We start from the raw sequence: 22,441 nt of genomic DNA on the forward strand, positions 1-22,441 counted from the left end.
AGCGCTTGACGCTTTTGCCTGTGTCACCCACCCAGGCCCAGCTCAATGGCTTTTGATGCATCCTAAGGTCCCACTGAAGGGACCTTTTAGTCCCAAGGGGGTTCCGGCTTTCATGCAACTGACCCCCACCCTGCCCATTCTGGACAAAGCTGCGCTCCTGGCTGGCACAAGCAGAAACGGAAGAACCACAGGTTAGACAATAATTTATTGAGAAGCCTCCCTTCCCCACCTTCACAGACTCTAGGTCATTTTTTCCGCTTGTAGATCTTTTGTGCTAACCCAAGGAAGATGGCTGGGGGCAGGGGCGCAGCATACTGCTCGATGAGACCCATAATGTGGTTGTAACTGTCTTCCTCGTATTGCATATACACAGCCGACAGATTCATCTCCTCGTAGAGCGCCTTCACTCGGGCCACCTTCTCAGCCTCCTTCTGCCCATAGTTCTCCTGAAGGGACGGAGGTAGGAAAACGAACTTATTAGCCTTCCCCCAGCACCTCTAGGTCCCTCCACTCCCCCATCCAGAACCTCTCCAATGCCCTTTATTCATTCCATTCCTGCCTCTAGTTTCAAGGGTCTCTGAGTAGCTATAATCTCGAACTCCAGCCCCCCCCCAACGCCGCCCCCTTCCCAAATGCTCACTCAGTCAGTGGGGTTCCGGCCTCAGCTTCTTCTACCCCACGGTTTCTCAACCCGTGGCCCATTTGAAATTTCTGCCAGATAGTTCTTTGTGGGAAGCTACTGTATGTGTGGTATTTGGCAGCATCTCTGGCTTCTACCCACTAGGGATCCCAGTGGCACAGGCACACACACACACACCAAGTTATGATGACAAAAAAAAAATGTCTCCTGACACTGTCAAATGCCAGGGCGTGCGTGCGTGCATGTGTGTGTCAAATCACCCCCATTGAAAACCCACTGCTCTTTCCCCTACTCCACAGCTAGGGGATCCACAGCACAGCCTAGGGCACCTGCAGGATTTGGCGCTGTTCTGGAGAGGCCCGCTGCAGACACTGAACCACCAGCCAGCTGCACTTGTTGTCCTGGATGTCTGTGCCGATCTTACCCGTCACGCTGGGGTCCCCAAAGAGATCAAGGTAATCATCCTGGGCAGAGAGGGTTCAGAAAAGAAGGAACGAAGAGGCTGTAAGGCAGGGAAGGAGCAAAGCTGGAGCCTGTTTTCTGCCAGCGCCCCATGCCTTCCTACCTGAATCTGAAAGAACTCTCCCATCTCCAGCAGGATCTTCTTGGCATGGGCATGCTCCTTCTCCCCATCAATGCCTGCCTACAGTGAAAAGGGGGTTAACAAGTCATACGCCAGAGGTGCCTGCATCTTCCTGGCTGCTTCCTCCCACGAAGAGGGTCTTGCCCCAGTACAGACCCCCCAAGTCTTCTCTCCTTTCAGACACCCTTGGCTTCCCTGATAAAGGAAGTCCTGGCTGACGGTCCACCCCCTATCCCACTGATTTTAGCTATGGGTCTTCTTGCAAGTCACAGCAGAGGTGAGTTCATTCTGGAGGCTGTCAGACTCTCTTCTCTCACAAGGCTCAGTCCCTGAGTCGCTCTGATCCTGCTTCCTAATCTTTTTACCATTTCCAAATTCTTTCACTATGGAAAGGAAACTTGGAGAAGGTCAGCATAGATAGTTAACCCCATGGATTGCCTCTGAATCTAGTCTTCTCCCTCAGCCTGAATTATCTCCTCCCCACTCCTACTGCTGTACACAGATGGAGAATTCCTTGTTCCCCCTTGATGGGCTGTCCACTTTCATGTAAACCACTCAGTTCTTTTTTATAATTAGTCCCACGGGTGGGGATTTTATCCACATCTTATAGCTGAGGAAACAGACTCAGCAAGATTAAGTAGCTTGTTCAATATCTCTCAGCCATTCCTAGAGGGGGTGTGCCTGCTCCGTGGCCTCCTTATTGAAAGGCCCACATGAGCAGGGCAGCAAGGGATGAAGAGGCTCACTCACCATATACATGGCAGCAGCTACAGGAAGGTAAAAGGAGTAGAAAGCTGTCTTGTACTTGACAATAGACTTATACCTGCATGCATGGAGAAGATAAACTCCTTAGAAGGATTATGCACCCTCTCCCAGCCCTCCCTCTCACTGTCCAGATATGGTTCCCATGGTCCCTCACCTCTTTTCTGTGAATCTGCCAAGATCCACGTTGCCCTGGGGGGCTGTGATGAGGTCCAAGGTCTGTCCGATCTCAGTTTGATAAGAACTCTAAGGAGCAGGAAGATGGCCTGTGAACTGGGCTTTCTCCAGGGCTGGAGAACTCTGAAATCTTGGGCCCTACATCCCACAGTAGTTGATAACTGGGTGGTCAGAAAGACAGGAGGAGGAAGAGAGGGCTCCCAAACTCAAGGCCCACACAGTCACACACATGCCCTTTACCACTCCTTTCAATCACAGAGACACAAGGAAGCCGCCGCCACCACCCGCCCCCACTCCCTCCCTCAATTACTTCCCCTTCCAGGCAAACCTGGGTATCACCCTAAAACAAGACTGTCCCAAAGAGGACAGTGAGCATCGCATATCTGGACGAGAATGTCCCATAGAGGCCAAGGCCACCGTGGGGGCCCTAGTCTGCACCCCACCTGCAGGAAGAGCTCGATCAGGTCCAGGTAATAGGGCTGCTCCCGACAGTACAGCCTCAACAGGCGGTAGATGGATGATTCCAGAAGGAAAGCATCATTGATGGCATCCAAACCTATGCCTGGCTGTCAGGGACACAGAAAAACAAGCAATCAACTTCTGGCCTAGACTCATACCAAGAACCCGTAACACCTCCTCCATAGGCTCCATGTGACCCTTTCCCAGTGGTCTGTTGCCATGCCCACCGCACTACCTTCCCGCCCACTTACCTTCTGATACCAGCAGGTCTGCCCCCGTCGGGTGAGGGATGAGTCCATAATGTCATCTGACACCAGGAAGAAGGCTTGAAGCTAGGAGGATGGAAAGTGGAATAAGAGTCCCAGGGCTCCTTATGATTGTTCCTTCTACCAGCAATAGATGCTGCTTTTAAGAATCACTCAACAGGGAAGGTAGGTCAGGATGAGGCCGAGGACTGGTTTTTTTTGGCCACACTGTGTGGCTTGCGGGATCTTAGTTCTCCAACCAGAGATCAAGCCCGTGCCCCCTACATTGAGAGCACGGAATCCCAACCACTGCGCTGCCAGGCAAGTTCACTGAGGACTTTTAATCTGGGCTGTGGGACTTTGGAAGATTGTATGACTTCTTTGGCTCAGGCTTCCCAACTATAAAAAGGGACAAAAAACTCCCTTGTTTTCAGAGTAAGAGACATAACAGATCTCCAGACAATCCCTGGTATCAGGGAGATGATGAAATATCTTCATATACTGTACTCCTCCCTGGCCAAAAACTTCGGGGAGGGTTTCAAGCAAGACTTTTTCATGCAGCGTGACTTTACATGACTTCAGGAACAAGAAAGACTGGTTCCTGCATTCTCTCCGGGCACTGCTTACCCACTCCAGCAAACAGGAACAAAACCGCACCTCAGGAAGCTCACTTAGGAGCCTGGGTCTAATAGGGTGGAACTGAAGTCTGACTCCTGGTAACTTTCACCCATGCTCTTAAACATCCTCAAAGGGCTTCCTCTTCTGAGTGCCAGCCTCCTGGAAAGTACCAGACTATGCTGGCTCCCTGCAGGACTGTGAACTAACTACCTTGAGGCAGAGACGAGGTGTTTGACTGTATGCCATTCCCAAAGCCCAGCACAGTGCTGGTCCATAAATGTCTGTCTAAGAAATACATGAGAGAATGAAGCACTGTAACTTCTCCCAGAAATACTTCTAGCAGCCAGGCTACATGTTCCGGCTCCCTCAAATAGCTTGTGAAGACATGGTGTGTTTTTTTTTTCTTTTTGGCCACACCGCATGGCTTGTGGGATCTTAGTTCCTCGACCAGGGATTGAATCTGGGCCCCACTTCAGCAGTGGGAGTGCTGAGCCCTAACCACTGGAGTATTACGGGAAGTCCTTGAAGATATGGTTTTTAATGTCTTGTGTGTGTGCTCCAGTGGATCTGCACGGCTCAGAGGAAGTGCCCACCACTAGCCACCAGCTCGGGTGTGCACAGTGCCGAAAGGGCTGTTGTCGTTCCAGGCCAAGTCCTCGGGAAGGAGGTCTCCATCTGCACCTTTTCCTCTGACGTCACCCTGGAGTAGGGCCTGGGCTTTCCACATTGGGGCACACATTTTATTTACAGTGTGTCTATGTGGAGTGGCATTGTTCCCTGAAGCCACAGCTCCACTGCCTCCCCTGAGTGGCTACAAGGGCCAGCTGGTTTCAACCAGCACCACTCAACCAAGATCGTCTCTGAAGGGCATTCATTCCGTGGCCTCCCTCAATCTCCTCTGCCCCCCCCCCCCAACTGCACTTTCTGTTTATTAGGAGAACATTAGATCTACAGGGATTTTACCACAGTATTGGGTTGGGTTTTTTAGTAATCTCCCTAGGTATGTGTTACAGTGGGAAGTAGCAAGAAACACACCACATTACCCACCCTGCATCCTTACCGAAATGCCTCCCTGCCTGTTTCCTCTAGATACGAATCAGACTGGGCTGTGAGCCACTCTATCAAATAATTGGCCTAGACTTTAAAAAAGTCCGTTATAATGGAGGAAGTATTCTAAAGACTGAAGAAAAACTAACAAATGCAATGCATCACTTCTACTTGGATCCTAGATGTTTTTTGTTTTTTTTTTTTTTAAACCTTATAGTAGACAATTGGGGAAGAATTATGAATATTTAAATATGGAATATATTAGGTAATATTATGATATCAATGTTAACTATCATGACTGTTGCTCTGATTTGAATGCTTCCCCCCAAAATTCTTATGTTGAAATCCTAAACTTCAAAGATAACAGTATTAGAAGGTGGACCCTTTGGGAGGTGCTCAGATCATGAGGGTGGAAGCCTGATGCAAGGGATTAGTGCCCTTATGAAGGAGACCTCCAAGCGCTCCGTTGCCCCTTCCACCTGAGGACACAGCAAGAAGATGCTGGCTACGAATCAGGAAGAGAAGTCCTGACTCCTGGTAAGACCCAGTCATGTGGGTGCCTTAATCCGGACATCCCAACCTTCAGAGCTGTAAGAGATAAATTTTCTGTTGTTTATAAGTTACCCAGTCACTGGTATTTTGCTGTTGTTCAGTCGCTAGGCTGTGTACAACTCTTTGCAGCCCCGTGGATTGCAGCACACCAGGCCTCCTTGTCCCTCACTACCTCTCAGAGTTTGCCCAAGTTCATGTCCATTGAATCAGTGATGTTATCCAACCACCTTATTTTGTTATAGCAGCCCAAACAGACTAAGACAGATGTGAAAATGCTATTGTGGTTATATAGGCAAATGTCCTTGTTTTTAGGAGGTAAATGCTGAAATAGAAAAGAGGTTGAAGGAGATGTGGTAGAAGCGAAAGGAAGATAAAAGCAGAGATTATAACAAAAATCATCCAAAACAATGGTGCACTGCTCAAACGGGATCTTAGGGGAAGTGGTCACAGTGCAGCTGCGTTTAAGAAAACATGGGAATTCCCTGGAAGTCCAGTGGTTAGGACTCAGCATTTTCACTGCCGGGACCAAGGGTCATCCCTCATCAGGGAACTAAGATCCCACAAGCAGCACGGTTTGGTCAAACAAACCAACCCAACCGCAGGTGAACCCACAGCGCAGCTAAGGTTAGTAACAACTGATTTTACCAGGTGAGCTGCTGGGCCCCCCACAGCTCTACCCTTACCCTCCTGCCCTTCACTCCTTGCCTGCTGTCTGTGGCTACGGGCTCCTCAGCACCACCGATCCCTAGAAGGGCACCGCTGTCACCAGGGGCCCCACCCTCAGTGAGGCCATCATCCTTTTACCCCCTTGGAGGCAAATCCCTACTGTATAGCCCCATCTCCCTTACTCGCTCTAGGTTGGAAATTCCACCACCTGCAGGACAGATAGCTCCACCTGATCTGCTCACGCCAAGACTGCAGCATGGCCAGTGCTGAGCTCATCACACCCTCCCTCAGGCCAGCTGCTCCTCTCCACAGGCCAGGATCACCCGTCATTCACCAAGCCCAGAGTGTCTTCCCTCCTGGGCTCATCTCCCCACTCCTCAGGGCCTAGCACCCCCCAACTCCAGAACCTAGTCCCCCCTGGAAAGCCTAAAATGGAGACTTTAGGCCAGGTGAGCAAACCATACACCTTCAAGAACCAACTGAGCTTGGAGACAGGAAGACTGAGCAAAACAGACAGATCCACACAAGAGAGTCCATCTCCAGTCTTGGGGAAGAGGCTTCAACTTTGGCCAACTGTTGCTATATGGGACTCTGGACCCATATCTAGCAATTTTCCATGTGATACAAGACATCTGGGGTTTCATGTGAAATCTCTCCTTTTGTTAGATTTAGGGAACTTAATTTTAAAACATTTTCAAAAACTACCAATAGGCTTCGAGTTTTCAATCTCTGCCATAGAATAATCTTCTAGAAGAACTATCTCACTTTTGTGGCTGTCCTCTACTCAGAAGAAAGAGCTGACAACTTCACGGCCAGTTCCAAGGCCCGGGCCCACCGCCAGAGTACAGGTGAAACATGTACCTTCTGGTAAAACAGCCTCCCCACGTGTTAACCCTTATTCACTAAGTTTGGCCCCAGCACACGAGAGGCACAGAAACACAACCGAGAAGCGAGTTTCAGGCCCATTCCTCCTGTCCCACCCCATCCCACCCAGGGCACCCCCACTCTAGTAAACCTCGTCTTCGCCTGCTGTTCCCCATCCTTCTCACCAGTTCCACACACCAGCCCACAGTCAGGGCCCGCTGGAGACTGTCAGGATCTTGTTTCCCAGGCTCCACAAGCTCCCGGAACGTTACCACCACCGTCAAACCCCGATTGTACTTGCCTCCGATGGCATTGTACTCCAGGACCTGCAGAAAGAGCAGAGGGACAAGGAAGGCATCAGGGTCTGTGGAGCAGCTATTCTGAGATTTTTCCTTGTTTTCTCCCACCGGCGACCAGGGAACCTAACTTTATCCTCCTCAATCCCAACCCCTCCTCCAGGCAGCCTCTGAACTACTACTCTCTTGGCTTCTTCCAAGTTGTGGAGCACAGCTGGAAGTTCCCCAGTCCCCAGGCTCTCTCTGCATTGTCTTCTTCAGAACACTGGAAGGCTCCATACTGGAGATTAAAATCTGCTCCCAAACCCAGACAGGGCTTGAACCCGGGGGAAACTCTTGTGCGTGCCAAGGGAATGGCTAGCTCAGGTCTCTCCCATCCCCATTCCTCCTTTCTCAGCCACCTCCTCTGCACCCCCCTTCACAGTTCAGCCTCTCTGCAAATAAAAAGACTCTCACTTAACTAAGACAAGCCCCCTCCTCCCCAAGTTAGCCAGAGGACAGCTTGGAGGGCACTCAGGTTGGGGGGACCATCGGCTCCTCCTTCAGTGGAATCGCCTTCTGCTGCCCTGTTGTCAACCAGATGGAGTTCATTGGGAAGACTTCCCTTTTTAATCTCCATCCCAGTACAGACTTCCTTTTCCTTAGTTTGCCTCAGACAAATGAGACAGCATTACAAAAGGATTACTAGATACTCCAAAAGAATAAGGCAACTTAGGTATCTCAAAAAACAGTTCCTGCCCTAGAGGAGGGGTTTCTGATGGAACACTACCTTCCCTCAGCCCCACCTCAGACTGCTTCCTCCCTTCCTCCCAGGTCCCTGCCAAGGTAGCCCCTTATGATTTCTGGACACCTAATTCCCTGTCTCAACAAAATCAAAGACTTACCCCGATCAAGGCCTTCACCCCCAGGGAGCTCCACCCCTATGCAAAGCAGTATGCCTGGCCTACCAGAATCACAAAGCTGGATTGATTGGACCTGCCCGGGCTCCGCCCCCTCCAGAATGGACCCAGAGTCTCTCAGATAAAAGTCTGTTTCGACACCTGTCAAAAGTCACCCCAGAGCCAGAGAGAGACCCCACACATGTGCAGAGATTGCAAAGGTTCACCCTCTCAAGTTGTAAATCCCTCACCTCCTTGAGTCGGGTAATGGCATCTCCTATCTCTGGGTGCCCAATGTCCTCCTCAGTCAGCACCTTGACAATCTGGGAGAAGTGCTGGATGAAATCCTGCCTTTCTTGGGCATAAGCGTCCAATTTCTGGTCTCCATTCATTCTGAGGGAGGAGTAAAATGCTCTGACAAGAGGGAGGACAAGTCAGAAACCTAATCAGCTGCTCCCCTCCCCCAAGGCCCCTCACCCCTGCCAAACTCACCGAGGCTCCTCTGTCCACGCTTGCCGCCAGCAGCGGGCACTGTGCCAGGCCCCCAGGACTGGGCACCCGTGCCCCAGGGTGGGTCGCTGTAGGGGACCCAGCAACCTGTCCTGGGGCACCCAGCACGGGGCTGGCAGCAAGAAGACCCCCACAGATCTCAGCCAGCGGGACAGGGGCAGCATGGGAGGTGGCATAGGCAGGGGGCATTGAGCACTCCCTGCAGGGGCAAGCACCAGAGGCAGAAGCACGCTGTCAGCTCCCCAAGTCACCCTCCAACCTTTCACCCCTGTACCCAGAATGCCCCACTCTCTTCTGGGCTAAGCTGGAGGGCACTTACAGAAAGAAACGCAGGGAACAAAAAGTACGGCTGGGTAACCGAGACTCAGCTGATCACACTTGAAATAAGAAGGCTAGGACTCAAAGCCACCTAACTTTACCCGGTTGAGGAACCGTCAACGCCTCCACCAGGGAGCCTCTGGAATTGCTCTACTCTTACTTTCTTCCTCTAAATTCTGGAGCACAGACTGGAGAATCCAGAGTAAAGGACCTCAGGACCGGGGGCTGGGAGGATTTTTGTATCACCCTCTTTTATAGAGGCCAAACTGAGGCTCTAGGAGGTAGGAGGATATCCGGGGAATGGCAGCGCCAAATCTAGAACCCAGGTCTCCCTCGGTAGGCAGGGAGAGGGGAGCGCAGGCTTTGACACGTGAAAGCAGAACCCCTGGGGCTCTGGGACTGGACCCTCACAGAGCCAGGATTGTGCTGACAGCCTCGGAGCAACACTGGGTGGGTGGGTCGGTTTCGCAACGGAAGAGCAAAGCAGGGTGCAGTTATATTGGGATTCCAGGAAACCACATGGCAGAGTTCGGGAGTTTCTGCACATCCACGGTGTCAGCCAGTCGGTCCCACCAACTCCCAAAACGGGGGAACAGCGACGCAACAGACTGGACCTCCTGTGCCTTAAAGTTGCGCTACAGAGGTAAGACCGAGTTTCTAGCCCCTGCCTCCGGTCCCAGCCCTCAACCTCTCTCACCTGTTCCTGGAAGCGGGTTGCAGATCCAGATTGTTGGAGGGGTACTCCTAAAAGCTGGACCGCTCGGCGCTCGGGTCGCTGGATCTAGTAGTTCTCGACCTCCTTTCACTATAGGCAGCAATGCTTCACTAGACTACAATTCCCGAAATGCCACAGGAGGGGGCAACGATTACGCGATCTAGCGCGGGCTGGCTGAGCGGAGACGAGCCACATTGATTGGCTACTTCCCCTCGTAAGAGCATGAGGCCCTGTAACCAACAGCCAATGGAAGGGCTGCCCCCCGGGACCTAAAGCTAAGAGGGCTAGAGTGGGCGGAAGATGGGGTGAGGTTGCAAGGAGTCCTAGTGAAAGAGAAACAGATTTGGAATTGCTTGAACTCAGGCTCTCAACAGTCGTTCTTTACTACTCAAATTGTAATTATTTTCCTGTGCAGTTGAGTAGCACGTTACTAAAACCCCAGGGGGACCAACATGGCTACTTAACTGGTTGTCTAACTTGGGCAAATCATATAACTTTTGAGCCTCAATTGACGGCTTTGAAACTACCTTCCCTTATTTGTTAAATTAGGATAACACCGTGATATAAAGTATATAAAGTGCTTTAAGTGCTCAAAGCGAAGACTCAAGCAGAAACCAGAACCGTTATCCCTACACACACGTACACACACACATTTACTCACCCACCGTGGGTAACACACACACACATACACACCCCGTACACACACACAGACTCCTTACCCACCCACTATGGGTAACACACACACCCCCCATATACATACACCCTATACACACACACTCCTTACACACACATACCCTTTACACATACACACACACTTTTTACCAGCCACCATGGGTAATACACACATATAAGTTTACACACACATCATGGGTGACACACACACACACACACCCTGTACACACACACCCCTTAAACACACACACACCCCTTATACACACACACATCTTATACACACACACACACACACACACACACCTCACACCTTACCCACCCACCATGGATAATTATACAAAAACTGAAACCATAAAACAGAAGATAACATAAGGGCCAGTCAGTTCAGTTCAGTGCTCAGTCGTGTCCAACTCTTTGCGACCCCATAAATCACAGCACGCCAGGCCTCCCTGTCCATCACCAACTCCCGGAGTTCACCCAAACTCATGTCCATCGAGTCGGTGATGCCATCCAACCATCTCATCCTCTGTCATTCCCTTCTCCTCCTGCCCAGAATCCCTCCCAGCATCAGGGTCTTTTCCAATGAGTTGGTTCTTGGCATCAGGTGGCCAAAGTATTAGAGCTTCAGCTTCAGCATCAGTCTTTCCAATGAATACTCAGGGTTGATTTCCTTTAGGATGGACTGGTTGGATCTCCTTGCAGTCCAAGGGACTCTCAAGAGTCTTCTCCAACACCACAGTTCAAAACCATCAATTCTTTGGCACTCAGCTGTCTTCACCAACTCTCACATCCATACATGACCACTGGAAAAATCATAGCCTTGACTAGACAGACCTATGTTGGCAAAGTAATATCTCTGCTTTTCAATATGCTATCTAGGTTGGTCATAACTTTCCTTCCAAGGAGTAAGCATCTTTTAATTTCATGGATGCAGTCACCATCTGCAGAGATTTTGGAGCCCAGAAAAATAAAGTCTGACACTGTTTCCACTGTTTCCCCATCTATTTACCGTGACGTGATGGGACCAGATGTCATGATCTTAGTTTTCTGAATGTTGAGCTTTAAGCCAACTTTTTCACTCTCCTCTTTCACTTTCATCAAGAGGATTTTTAAGTTTCTCTTCACTTTCTGCCATAAGGGTGGTGTCATCTGCATATCTGAGGTTACTGATATTTCTCCCGGCAATCTTGATTCCAGCTTATGCTTCATCCAGTCCAGCATTTCTCATACTGTACTCTGCATACAAGTTAAACAAGCAGGGTGACAATATACAGCCCAGACATACTCCTTTTCCTATTTGGAACCAGTCTGTTGTTCCATGTCCAGTTCTAACTGTTGCTTCCTGACCTGCATACAGGTTTCTCAAGAGGCAGGTCAGGTGGTCTGGTATTCCCATTTCTTGAAGAACTTTCCACAGTTTATTGTGATCCACACAGTCAAAGGCTTTGGCATAGTCAAGAAAGCAGAAATAGATTTTTCTGGAACTCTCTTCCTTTTTCCATGATCCAGCGGATGTTGGCAATTTGATCTCTGGTTCCAGGGTAAGCCTTCATATTTTGGATTTGGCAATAGATTCTTAAATGTGACACCAAAAGCATAGGCAATGATAGCAACAACAAAAAGGCAAATCGGGCTTCATCAAAGTGAAGAATGTTCGTACATCAAAGAGCACTATCATGACTGGAAAAAACACTACAAAATGGAAGAAAATATTTGCAAATCATATACCTCATAAGGATTCAATATCCAAGATATAAAAAGAACTTCTAAGACTCCACAACAAAAACACAACCAACCCAATTAGAAAATGGGCGAAGGACTTAAGTAGACATTTCTTCAAAGAAAATACACAAATGGCCAATAAGCACTTGAAAAGAGTCTCAATACGATTAGTCATTCAGTTCAGTTCAGTTCAGTAGTTCAGTTGCTCAGTCGTGTCCGACTCTTTGCGACCCCATGAATCCCAGCACACCAGGCCTCCCTGTCCATCACCAACTCCTGGAGTTCACTCAGACTCAACGTCCATTGAGTCAGTGATGCCATACAGCCATCTCATCCTCTGTCTTCCCCTTCTCCTCCTCCCCCAATCCCTCCCAGCATCATTGCTGCTGCTGCTACTGCTGCTAAGTTGCTTCAGTTGTGTCTGACTCTGTGCAACCCCAGAGATGCCAGCCCACCAGGCTCAGCCGTCCCTGGGATTCTCCAGGCAAGAACACTGGAGTGGGTTGCCATTTCCTTCTCCAGTGCATAAAAGTGAAAAGTGAAAATGAAGTTACTCAGTCGTGTCTGACTCCTAGTGACCCCATGGACTGCAGCCCACCAGGCTCCTCCGCCCATGGGATTTGCCAGGCAAGAGTACTGGAGTGGGGTGCCATTGCCTTCTCTGCCCAGCATCATTAGGTAAATGCAAATCAAAACCATAATGTGATACTACTTACACATTAAACTAGCTATAGCAAAAACAAAACAAAAAAAATGAAAATAACAAACATCAGTGAGGACAGAGAAATTTGAATTCCCATAAATTGCTAGTGGGAATGTAAGGCAGTACAGTTGCTAACAAAAGCAGTTTGATGGTTCCTCAAAATATTAAACAGAGAATTACCGTATGACCCAGAAATGCCCCTCCTAGGGATATACCCAAAGGAAAATAGAGATACAAACAAACTTGTACACTAGTGTTCATTGCAGCATTATTCACAACAGCCAAAAGGTGGAAGCAACCCAAGGGTCCATCAACAGATGAGTGGATAAACAAAATGTGGTATACATTGATACATAAATGGAATATTATTGAGCCTTAAAAAGGGGAAATTTTGACACATGATACCACATGGATGAATCTTGAAAGCATTGTGCTAAGTGAAACAAGCCAGAAACAAAGGAAAAAATATTATATGATTCCCTTTACTTTTGATCCCACTAGAGTAATCAAATTCATAGAGACAGGAAGTAGAATAGTGGCTACCAGAAAGCAGGGAGAGGGAAGAATAGGAAATTATTATTTACTGGGTACAGCATTTCATTCTGTTGAGATTTTACAAGTTCTTGAAATGGGTAGTGATGATTGTTGCTCAACAATGTGAATATACTTAATGCCACTTAACTGTACACTTAAAAGTGGTTAAAATAGTAAATTTTATGTTAAGAATATTTTATGACAATAAAACTTATTGTACCTACCTGGAGTAGAACTAGGGAGAGGTCTAGGAAAACATCATTATGTAGTAAAGAGCAACCCAAGCAAGGAGGGTGTGACATTGCTACCTTTTGGCAGGGTTGGGTTTCTAGGCCAGTCTGCCTCCACCTTGAGACAGGAGTCTGTAAGGAAAAAAGTGGAACCTCAAAAGAAATTAGAGATCAGGTCGACAGAACCTCAGGTGCTAGGAAATTCCTCAGAGAAAGGCACAGAGCTTTGGCCTTTGGCCAAAGGAAAGTCTCATTTCACTTTCCTCATCCTATACCATGATGTCCCCCACACCCAAGTCATCCCACCCTTCCCCTCTCAGCCCCACGCAGCTGGCCAGGCATTCCTAGGCCATTGAAGGTCCACATGAAATAAGGGCGTTGAGGAGAAATTCCCTAGCACTTTGTAGCAGGTGGAGCTCCTAGAAGGCCAGGAGGAAGATGGCTAGAAAGTTGAGATCAATGCCAAGGGGGAGGGGACTGGGAAGGGATGGAGTGAGGGGTTAGCAAATGTAAGGTAGCAATAAAGAATAGATAAACAAGGCCCTACATATGGCACAGAGAACTATATTCAGTATTCTATGATGAATCATAATGGGAAATAATATTTTTAAAAGGTGTATTTTATATATACTATATATATCATATATAAATGTATAAGTGAATCATTTTGTTGTACACCAGAAATTATCACATCGTAAATCAAGGGGGCTGCGACGCGCGCGCTAAAGCGTGGCCGAGAGGAGCTACCCCACGTCCGAGGTCAGGGGCAGAAGCCGGGAGGACCCCATGCCCGAAGAGCGGCGGCCAAGAGGAGTTACCCCACGTCCGAGGTCAGGGGCAGCGGCCGAGAGTGCCAGGCTGCGACGGCGCAGTACCGGCCGAGAGGAGCTACTCCACGGCCGAGGTCAGGGGGGGTGGCCGAGAGGAGATACCCAGCGTCTGAGGTCAGGGGCGGCGCCCAGGAGGAGATACCCCACGCCCTGAAGCCCGAGGCCAGGGGCGGCGGGCAGGAGGAGCTACCCCACCCCCCTAAGCCCGAGGCCAGGGGCGGCGGCTGGGAGGAGCAACCCCACGCCCTGTCTGCGCGGGCACAGGAGGGCCTAGGGGAGCTATCCCACATTGAAGGTCAGGAAGGGCGGCGGTGAGGAGATACCCTTCGTCCAAGGTAAGGCTGTGCTTTGCTGGAGCAGCCGTGAAGAGATACCCCACACCCAAGGTAAGAGAAACCCAAGTAAGATGGTAGGTGTTGCAAGAGGGCATCGGAGGGCAGACACACTGAAACCATAATCACAGAAAACTAGTAAATCTAATCACACTAGGACCACAGCCTTGTCTAACTCAATGAAACTAAGCCATGCCTGTGGGGCAACCCAAGATGGGCGGGTCATGGTGGAGAGATCTGACAGAATGTGGTCCACTGGAGAAGGGAATGGCAAACCACTTCAGTATTCTTGCCTTGAGAACCCCATGAACTGTATGAAAAGGCAAAATGATAGGATACTGAAAGAGGAACTCCCCAGGTCAGTAGGTGCCCAATATGCTACTGGAGATCAGTGGAGAAATAACTCCAAAAAGAAGGAAGGGATGGAACCAAAGCAAAAAGAATACCCAGCTGTGGATGTGACTGGTGATAGAAGCAAGGTCCGATGCTGTAAAGAGCAATATTGCATAGGAACCTGGAATGTCAGGTCCATGAATCAAGGCAAATTGGAAGTGGTCAAACAAGAGATGGCAAGAGTGAATGTCAACATTCTAGGAATCAGCGAACTGAAATGGACTGGAATGGGTGAATTTAACTCAGATGACCATTATATCTACTACTGTGGGCAGGAATCCCTCAGAAGAAATGGAGTAACCATCATGGTCAACAAAAGAGTCCAAAATGCAGTACTTGGATGCAATCTCAAAAACGACAGAATGATCTCTGTTCGTTTCCAAGGCAAACCATACAGTATCACAGTAATCCAAGTCTATGCCCCAACCAGTAACGCTGAAGAAGCTGAAGTTGAACAGTTCTATGAAGACCTACAAGATCTTTTAGAACTAACACCCCAAAAAGATGTCCTTTTCATTATAGGGGACTGGAATGCAAAAGTAGGAAGTCAAGAAACACCTGGAGTAACAGGCAAATTTGGCCTTGGAATATGGAATGAAGCAGGGCAAAGACTAGTAGAGTTTTGCCAAGAAAATGCACTGGTCATAACACACACCCTCTTCCAACAACACAAGAGAAGACTCTATACATGGACATCACCAGATAGTCAACACTGAAATCAGATTGATTATATTCTTTGCAGCCAAAGATGGAGAAGCTCTATACAGTCAGCAAAAACAAGACCAGGAGCTGACTGTGGCTCAGACCATGAACTCCTTATTGCCAAATTCAGACTTAAATTGAAGAAAGTAGGGAAAACCACTAGGCCATTCAGGTATGACCTAAATCAAATCCCTTATGATTATACAGTGGAAGTGAGAAATAGATTTAAGGGCCTAGATCTGATAGACAGAGTGCCTGATGAACTATGGAATGAGGTTCGTGACCTTGTACAGGGGACAGGGATCAAGACCATCCCCATGGAAAAGAAATGCAAAAAAACAAAATGGCTGTCTGGGAAGGCCTTACAAATAGCTGTGAAAAGAAGAGAAGTGAAAAGCAAAGGAGAAAAGGAAAGATATAAACATCTGAATGCAGAGTTCCAAAGAATAGCAAGAAGAGATAAGAAAGCCTTCTTCAGCGATCAATGCAAAGAAATAGAGGAAAACAACAGAATGGGAAAGACTAGAGATCTCTTCAAGAAAATCAGAGATACCAAAGGAACATTTCATGCAAAGATGGGCTCGATAAAGGACAGAAATGGTATGGACCTAACAGAAGCAGAAGATATTAAGAAGAGATGGCAAAAATACACAGAAGAACTGTACAAAAAAGATCTTCACAACCCAGATAATCACGATGGTGTGATCACTCACCTAGAGCCAGACATCCTGGAATGTGAAGTCAAGTGGGCCTTAGAAAGCATCACTATGAACAAAGCTAGTGGAGGTGATAGAATTCCAGTTGAGCTCTTTCAAATCCTGAAAGATGATGCTGTGAAAGTGCTGCCTCAATATGCCAGCAAGTTTGGAAAACTCAGCAGTGGCCACAGGACTGGAAAAGGTCAGTTTTCATTCCAGTCCCAAAGAAAGGCAATGCCAAAGAAGGCTCAAACTACCGCACAATTGCACTCATCTCACACGCTAGTAAAGTAATGCTCAAAATTCTCCAAGCCAGGCTTCAGCAATATGTGAACCGTGAACTTCCTGATGTCCAAGCTGGTTTTAGAAAAGGCAGAGGAACCAGGGATCAAATTGCCAACATCCACTGAATCATCGAAAAAGCAAGAGAGTTCCAGAAAAACATCTATTTCTGCTTTCTTGACTATACCAAAGCCTTTGACTGTATAGATCACAATAAACTGTGGACAATTCTTCAAGAGATGGGAATACCAGACCACCTGATCTGCCTCTTGAGAAATCTGTACGCAGGTCAGGAAGCAACAGTTAGAACTGGACATGGAAAAACAGACTGGTTCCAAATAGGAAAAGGAATATGTCAGGGCTGTATATTGTCACCCTGCTTATTTAACTTATATGCAGAGTACATCATGAGAAATGCTGGACTGGAAGAAACACAAGCTGGAATCAAGATTGCTGGGAGAACTATCAATAACCTCAGATATGCAGATGACACCACCCTTATGGCAGAAAGTGTAGAGGAACTACAAAGCCTCTTGATGAAAGTGAAAAAGGAGAGTGAAAAAGTTGGCTTAAAGCTCAACATTCAGAAAACGAAGATCATGGCATCTGGCCCCATCACTTCATGGGAAATAGATGGGGAAATAGTGGAAACAGTGTCAGACTTTATTTTTCTGGGCTCCAAAATCACTGCAGATGGTGACTGCAGCCATGAAATTAAAAGACGCTTACTCCTTGGAAGGAAAGTTACAACCAACCTAGATAGCATATTCAAAAGCAGAGACATTACTTTGCCAACAAAGGTTCGTCTAGTCAAGGCTATGGTTTTTCCTGTGGTCATGTATGGATGTGAGAGTTGGTGAAGACAGCTGAGCGCCAAAGAATTGGTGCTTTTGAACTGTGGTGTTGGAGAAGACTCTTGACAAGAGTCCCTTGGACTGCAAGGAGATCCAACCAGTCCATTCTGAAGGAGATCAGCCCTGGGATTTCTTTGGAAGGAATGATGCTAAAGCTGAAACTCCAGTACCTTGGCCACCTCATGCGAAGAGTTGACTCATTGGAAAAGACTCTGATGCTGGGAGGGATTGGAGGCAAGAGGAGAAGGGGACGACAGAGGATGAGATGGCTGGATGGAATAACTGACTGGATGGACATGAGTCTGAGTGAACTCCGGGAGTTGGTGATGGACAGGGAGGCCTGGTGTGCTGCGATTCATGGGGTCGCAAAGAGTCGGACAAGACTGAGCGACTGATCTGATCTGAAATCAACTATAGTCCAAAAAAAGAAAGGGAAAAAAAGAGAATGGAGAGTGAAAACAATACAAAATATGGACTTCCTAGGCAGAGTACATCATGAGAAACGCTGGGCCAGATGAAGCACAAGCTGCAATCAAGATTGCCGGGAGAAATATCAATGACCTCAGATATGCAGATGACACCACCTTTATGGCAGAAAGTGAAGAAGAACTAAAGAGCCTTGATGAAAATGAAAGAGGAGAGTGAAAAAGTTGGCTTAAAGCTCAACATTCAGAAAACGAAGATCATGGCATCCGGTCCCATCACTTCATGGAAAATAGGTGGGGAAACAGTGGAAACAGTGTCAGACTTTATTTTTTGGGGCTCCAAAATCACTGCAGATGGTGATTGCGGCCATGAAATTAAAAGGTGCTTACTCCTTGGAAGGAAAGTTATGACCAACCTAGACAGCATATTAAAAAGCAGAGACATTACTTTGCCAACAAAGGTCTGTCTAGTCAAGGCTATGGTTTCTCCAGTGGTCATGTATGGATGTGAGAGTTAGACTATAAAGAAAGCTGAGTGCCGAAGAATTGATGCTTTTGAACTGTGGTGTTGGAGAAGACTCTTGAGAGTCCCTTGGACTGCAAGGAGATCCAACCAATCCATCCTAAAGGAGATCAGTCCTGGGTGTTCATTGGAAGGACTGATGCTAAAGCTGAAACTCCAATATTTTGGCCACCTGATGCGAAGACCTGACTTATTGGGAAAGACCCTGATGCTGGGAAAGATTGAGGGCAGGAGGAGAAAGGGATGACAGAGGATGAGATGGTTGGATGGCATCACCGACTCAATGGACATGGCTTTGGGTGAACTCTGGGAGTTGGTGATGGACAGGGAGGCTGCGGTTCATGGGGTCACAAAGAGTCGGACACGACTGAGCGACTGAAGTGAACTGAACTGAGGCAGTCCAGTGGTTAAGACTCCACGCTTCCACTGCAGGGGGCAGGGGCCGACCCCTGGTCTGGTCTGGGAGGATTCCACATGCTGAAAGGCAACTAAGCCCATGTGCCACAACTACCGAGCCGGCACTCTAGAGCCCAGGCCTCGGACTAGGGGAAGCCATTGCAATGAGTAGCCCCCACTCGCTGCAACTAGAGAAAGCCCATGTGCAGCAACAAAGATTCAGTGCAGCCAAAGATAAAAAATATTAAAATTAAATTTTTAAAAACTAAAAAAAAAAAAAGCCAGAAAGGGGAGACAAGGGCCCAGGTTGAGACAGTCCCTGATAAGCAGCCTGACTATTTGAGATGTGCAAAGCCTTCTTCCCTTTTTTCTTCTCTACACAAACACTTTATTTATGGAATAGTTATTAAGTCACTGGCATTTGAAATCTGCACGTTCACATATATTTTATCTCACTGAACCCTCACCTGAAAGATTTTCCCCTTGATGTGAGGACCTCAGTCAAAGCTTACCAGCCCAAGAATGACACAGCCATTTCCAGAATGTGTCTCATCAGCTTTAAATCTGCACATCTCGACACAGACGCCACTGAGGAGCCTGTGGATCCTTCCCAGAGCCATGTCTTCCTTCCGTCACCACCTATCTGTGAAGGCCCTGGATCACTGCTATCCTGCTCTGCTCCTTGCCTGGTGGGGTGAGGAGGGGGAAGCATTAACAAAGGATACAGATAAGAGATAGGCAGAGGAGCCACAGGAAGTCCAGAGCAGTCCAGGAAACAAGGGATAACTTCAGGAAGAAGGAGCAGGCTCACTGGGCCCTGTGGAGGCTGGGTCAAAGATCCTTCAAGAAGGGGCACAGCCTGCTAGATGATGTGCTGAAGGAGGAGTGAGAACTGGAGAAAGTCCCATTTAATTCCCACCTGGCTTGTCTTCTGTGGTCTGATGGGAGTCAGGTATCAGGGGCCAGCTAACTCACCCTGAGAGAGAAGAGCAATTGAAACAGGCCAGGGGACTTCCCTAGTGGTCCAATGGTTAAGAATCCACCTGCCAATGCAGGGGATACAAGTTCAATCCCTGGTCCAGGAAGATCCCACATGCCTTGGGGTTGCCCACGCTCCACCACAAGAGAAGCCACAGCAATGAGAAGCCTGCACACCACAAGGAAAGCTAGCCCCCACTCACCACAACTCACCCATGGGCAGCAACGAAGACCCGGTGCAGCCAAAAATAAATATTATTTTTTAAAAAGAAAGAAACAGGCCAGGAAGGGAAGCCAATTCCAGGCTCCAGTCTTCCCTGTTCTTGCCAGCTAAAGTGGAGCTCCTGGGGTCTAAGTGCCACCTGGGTGCAAGTCGTGATTCCACCCGAACTAGCTGAGTGAACTTCAGCAAGCCCTGTGACATCTCTGAGTGGGCTCCAAACTGCTAATTGAGGATATCAGTGTAATTCATGTCATCTGTGTTTGTTGTTAATGACTCAGAGGATAAATGTGTGCCTTATCTAATTAGCTTATAGGGCAGAGTTGAGGATCAAGAGTGGAAAGTAAGAAAAAGGTCTTTATAAGTATTCAAGTCCATCTAAGTCCAAGGAACAGTCAACTACAAATTGGCACTTGCCAGGAGCATTTGCCAGCGACTGAACAACAATAAAGGCCTTTGCCATCTGCCCTTGAGGGGCTGAACCCCGTGCTGATGCAGGTGCCATGATCTTCGTTTTCTGAATGTTGAGCTTTAAGCCAACTTTTCCACTCTCCTCTTTCACTTTCATCAAGAGGCTTTTTAGTTCCTCCTCACTTTCTGCCATAAGGGTGGTGTCATCTGCATATCTGAGGTTATTGATATTTCTCCCGGCAATCTTGATTCCAGCTTGTGTTCCTTCCAGTCCAGCTTTCTCATGATGTACTCTGCATATAAGTTAAATAAACAAGGTGACAATATACAGCCTTGACGTACTCCTTTTCCAATTTGGAACCAGTCTGTTGTTCCATGTCCAGTTCTAACTGTTGCTTCTTGACCTGCATACAGGTTTCTCAAGAGGCAGGTCAGGTGTTCTGGTATTCCCATCTCTTTCAGAACTTTCCACAGTTTATTGTGATCCACACAGTCAAAGGCTTTGGCATAGTCAAGAAAGCAGAAATAGACATTTTTCTGGAATTCCCTTGCTTTTTTGATGATCCAGCAGATGTTGGCAATTTGATCTCTGGTTCCTCTGCCTTTTCTAAAACCAGCTTGAACATCAGGAAGTTCACGGGTTCACATATTGCTGAAGCCTGGCTTGGAGAATTTTGAGCATTACTTTACTAGCGTGTAAGATGAGTGCAATTGTGCGGTAGTTTGAGCCTTCTTTGGCATTGCCTTTCTTTGGGACTGGAATGAAAACTGACCTTTTCCAGTCCTGTGGCCACTGCTGAGTTTTCCAAACTTGCTGGCATATTGAGTGCAGCACTTTCACAGCATCATCTTTCAGGATTTGAAAGAGCTCAACTGGATTTCCATCACCTCCACTAGCTTTGTTCGTAGTGATGCTTCCTAAGGCCTACTTGACTTCACATTCCAGGATATCTGGCTCTAGGTGAGTGATCACACCATCGTAATTGTCTGGGTCATGAAGATCTTTTTTGTACAGTTCTTCTGTGTATTCTTGCCACCTCTTCTTAATATCTTCTGCTTCTGTTAGGTCCATACCATTTCTGTCCTTTATTGTGCTCATCTTTGCATGAAATGTTCCCTTGTTATCTCTAATTTTCTTCAAGAAAATTAGAGATATCTCTAGTCTTTCCCATTCTATTGTTTTCCTCTATTTCTTTGCATTGATCCCTGAGGAAGGCTTTATTAGCTCTCCTTGTTATTCTTTGGAACTCTGCATTCAAATGGGTATATCTTTCCTTTTCTCCTTTGCTTTTTACTTACCTTCTTTTCACAGCTATTTGTAAGGCCTCCTCAGACAGCCATTTTGCTTTTTTGCATTTATTTTTCTTGGGGATGGTCTTGATTCCTGTCTCCTGTACAATGTCACGAACCTCTGTCCATAGTTCGTCAGGCACTCTGTCTATCAGATCTAGTCCCTTAAATCTATTTCTCACATCATGAACTCCTTATTGCAAAATTCAGACTTAAATTGAAAAACGTAGGAAAAACCACTAGGCCATTCAGGTATGACCTAAATCAAATCCCTTATGATTATACAGTGGAAGTGAAAAATAGATTCAAGGGATTAGATCTGATAGAGTGCCTGAAGAACTATGGACAGAAGTTCATATCGTTGTACAGGAGGCAGTGATCAAAATCATCTCTAAGAAAAAGAAATGCAAAAATACAAAATGGTTGTTTGAAGAGGCCTCACAAATAGCTGAGAAAAGAGAAGCCAAAGGCAAAGGAGAAAAGAAAAGATATGCCCATCTGAATGCAGAGTTCCAAAGAATTGCAAGGAAAGATAAGAAAGTCTATTTAAGTGAATAATGCAAGGAATTAGAAGAAAATAATAGAATGGGCTCTCCTAGGCCCAGCCTAACCCCCACTGGGCAACACTTAGCAGGTCGAAGGCCAAGGTGTCCTAAATGACCCTAGGACCCTGGGAAAAGAGAGTGTCAGACCTGCTCCTGCCCCAGTCATCAGGAAGTCTCAAGTACTCAGACAGAACAGAGCTTTGCAGTCAACCAGCCCTGGGTTCGAACCCTGCTTTTGGTCTTCACTAGTTGTATGATTTGGGATTTATTATCTAAATTCGGTGAAGGTTATTTTTCACCTCCTTCAGTTGGAGGTAGCATGTATCTCACAGGTTGGCAGCAGCCCTTCCTCAGGTGGCTGCATCCCAGGA

General features: G+C 47.5%; 1 protein-coding gene and 1 long non-coding RNA gene across 4 annotated transcripts; both read right to left on the reverse strand.

The window, feature by feature from the left end:
- Nucleotides 1-187: 187 nt before the first annotated feature.
- FDPS (farnesyl diphosphate synthase) lies at nt 188-9,460 on the reverse strand. 3 transcript variants are annotated; one of them, XM_055584057.1, is made up of 10 exons: nt 9,313-9,460; nt 8,039-8,201; nt 6,799-6,939; nt 2,873-2,953; nt 2,606-2,728; nt 2,143-2,231; nt 1,974-2,046; nt 1,206-1,283; nt 970-1,104; nt 188-446 (listed from the first exon to the last, which is right to left on the reverse strand). In XM_055584057.1, the coding sequence occupies exons 2-10, from the start codon at nt 8,177-8,179 to the stop codon at nt 246-248; spliced, it is 1,062 nt and encodes a 353-aa protein (XP_055440032.1). In that variant the 5' UTR covers nt 8,180-8,201; nt 9,313-9,460; the 3' UTR covers nt 188-245. The 3 variants fall into 3 exon arrangements, with proteins under 3 accessions (XP_055440032.1, XP_055440034.1, XP_055440031.1); XM_055584059.1 differs by having other exon boundaries at nt 8,039-8,180; nt 9,313-9,419; XM_055584056.1 differs by lacking the exon at nt 9,313-9,460 and adding an exon at nt 8,280-8,584.
- A 1,411-nt stretch (nt 9,461-10,871) lies between these two features.
- Nucleotides 10,872-19,979, reverse strand: LOC129654649 (uncharacterized). The gene is made up of 3 exons (XR_008715553.1): nt 19,818-19,979; nt 19,094-19,312; nt 10,872-11,694 (listed from the first exon to the last, which is right to left on the reverse strand). It is a non-coding gene; the product is annotated as an uncharacterized LOC129654649 (long non-coding RNA).
- Between the last annotated feature and the right edge of the window lie 2,462 nt (nt 19,980-22,441).

The sequence above is a fragment of the Bubalus kerabau genome, chromosome 6 (assembly GCF_029407905.1).
Source record: "Bubalus kerabau isolate K-KA32 ecotype Philippines breed swamp buffalo chromosome 6, PCC_UOA_SB_1v2, whole genome shotgun sequence".
Classification (NCBI taxonomy): Eukaryota; Metazoa; Chordata; class Mammalia; order Artiodactyla; family Bovidae; genus Bubalus; species Bubalus kerabau.

Bases quoted from the DNA above. Each gene is read 5' to 3' on its own strand.
- FDPS (XM_055584056.1), bottom strand. From the start codon at position 8,473: ATGCCACCTCCCATGCTGCCCCTGTCCCGCTGGCTGAGATCTGTGGGG. The intron at 6,940-8,038 runs GTGAGGGATTTA...CTCTTTCTGCAG, and splicing joins CCATTACCCGACTCAAGGAG to GTCCTGGAGTACAATGCCAT. The intron at 2,232-2,605 runs GTGGGGTGCAGA...CCTGCTCCTTAG, and splicing joins TGATCGAGCTCTTCCTGCAG to AGTTCTTATCAAACTGAGAT.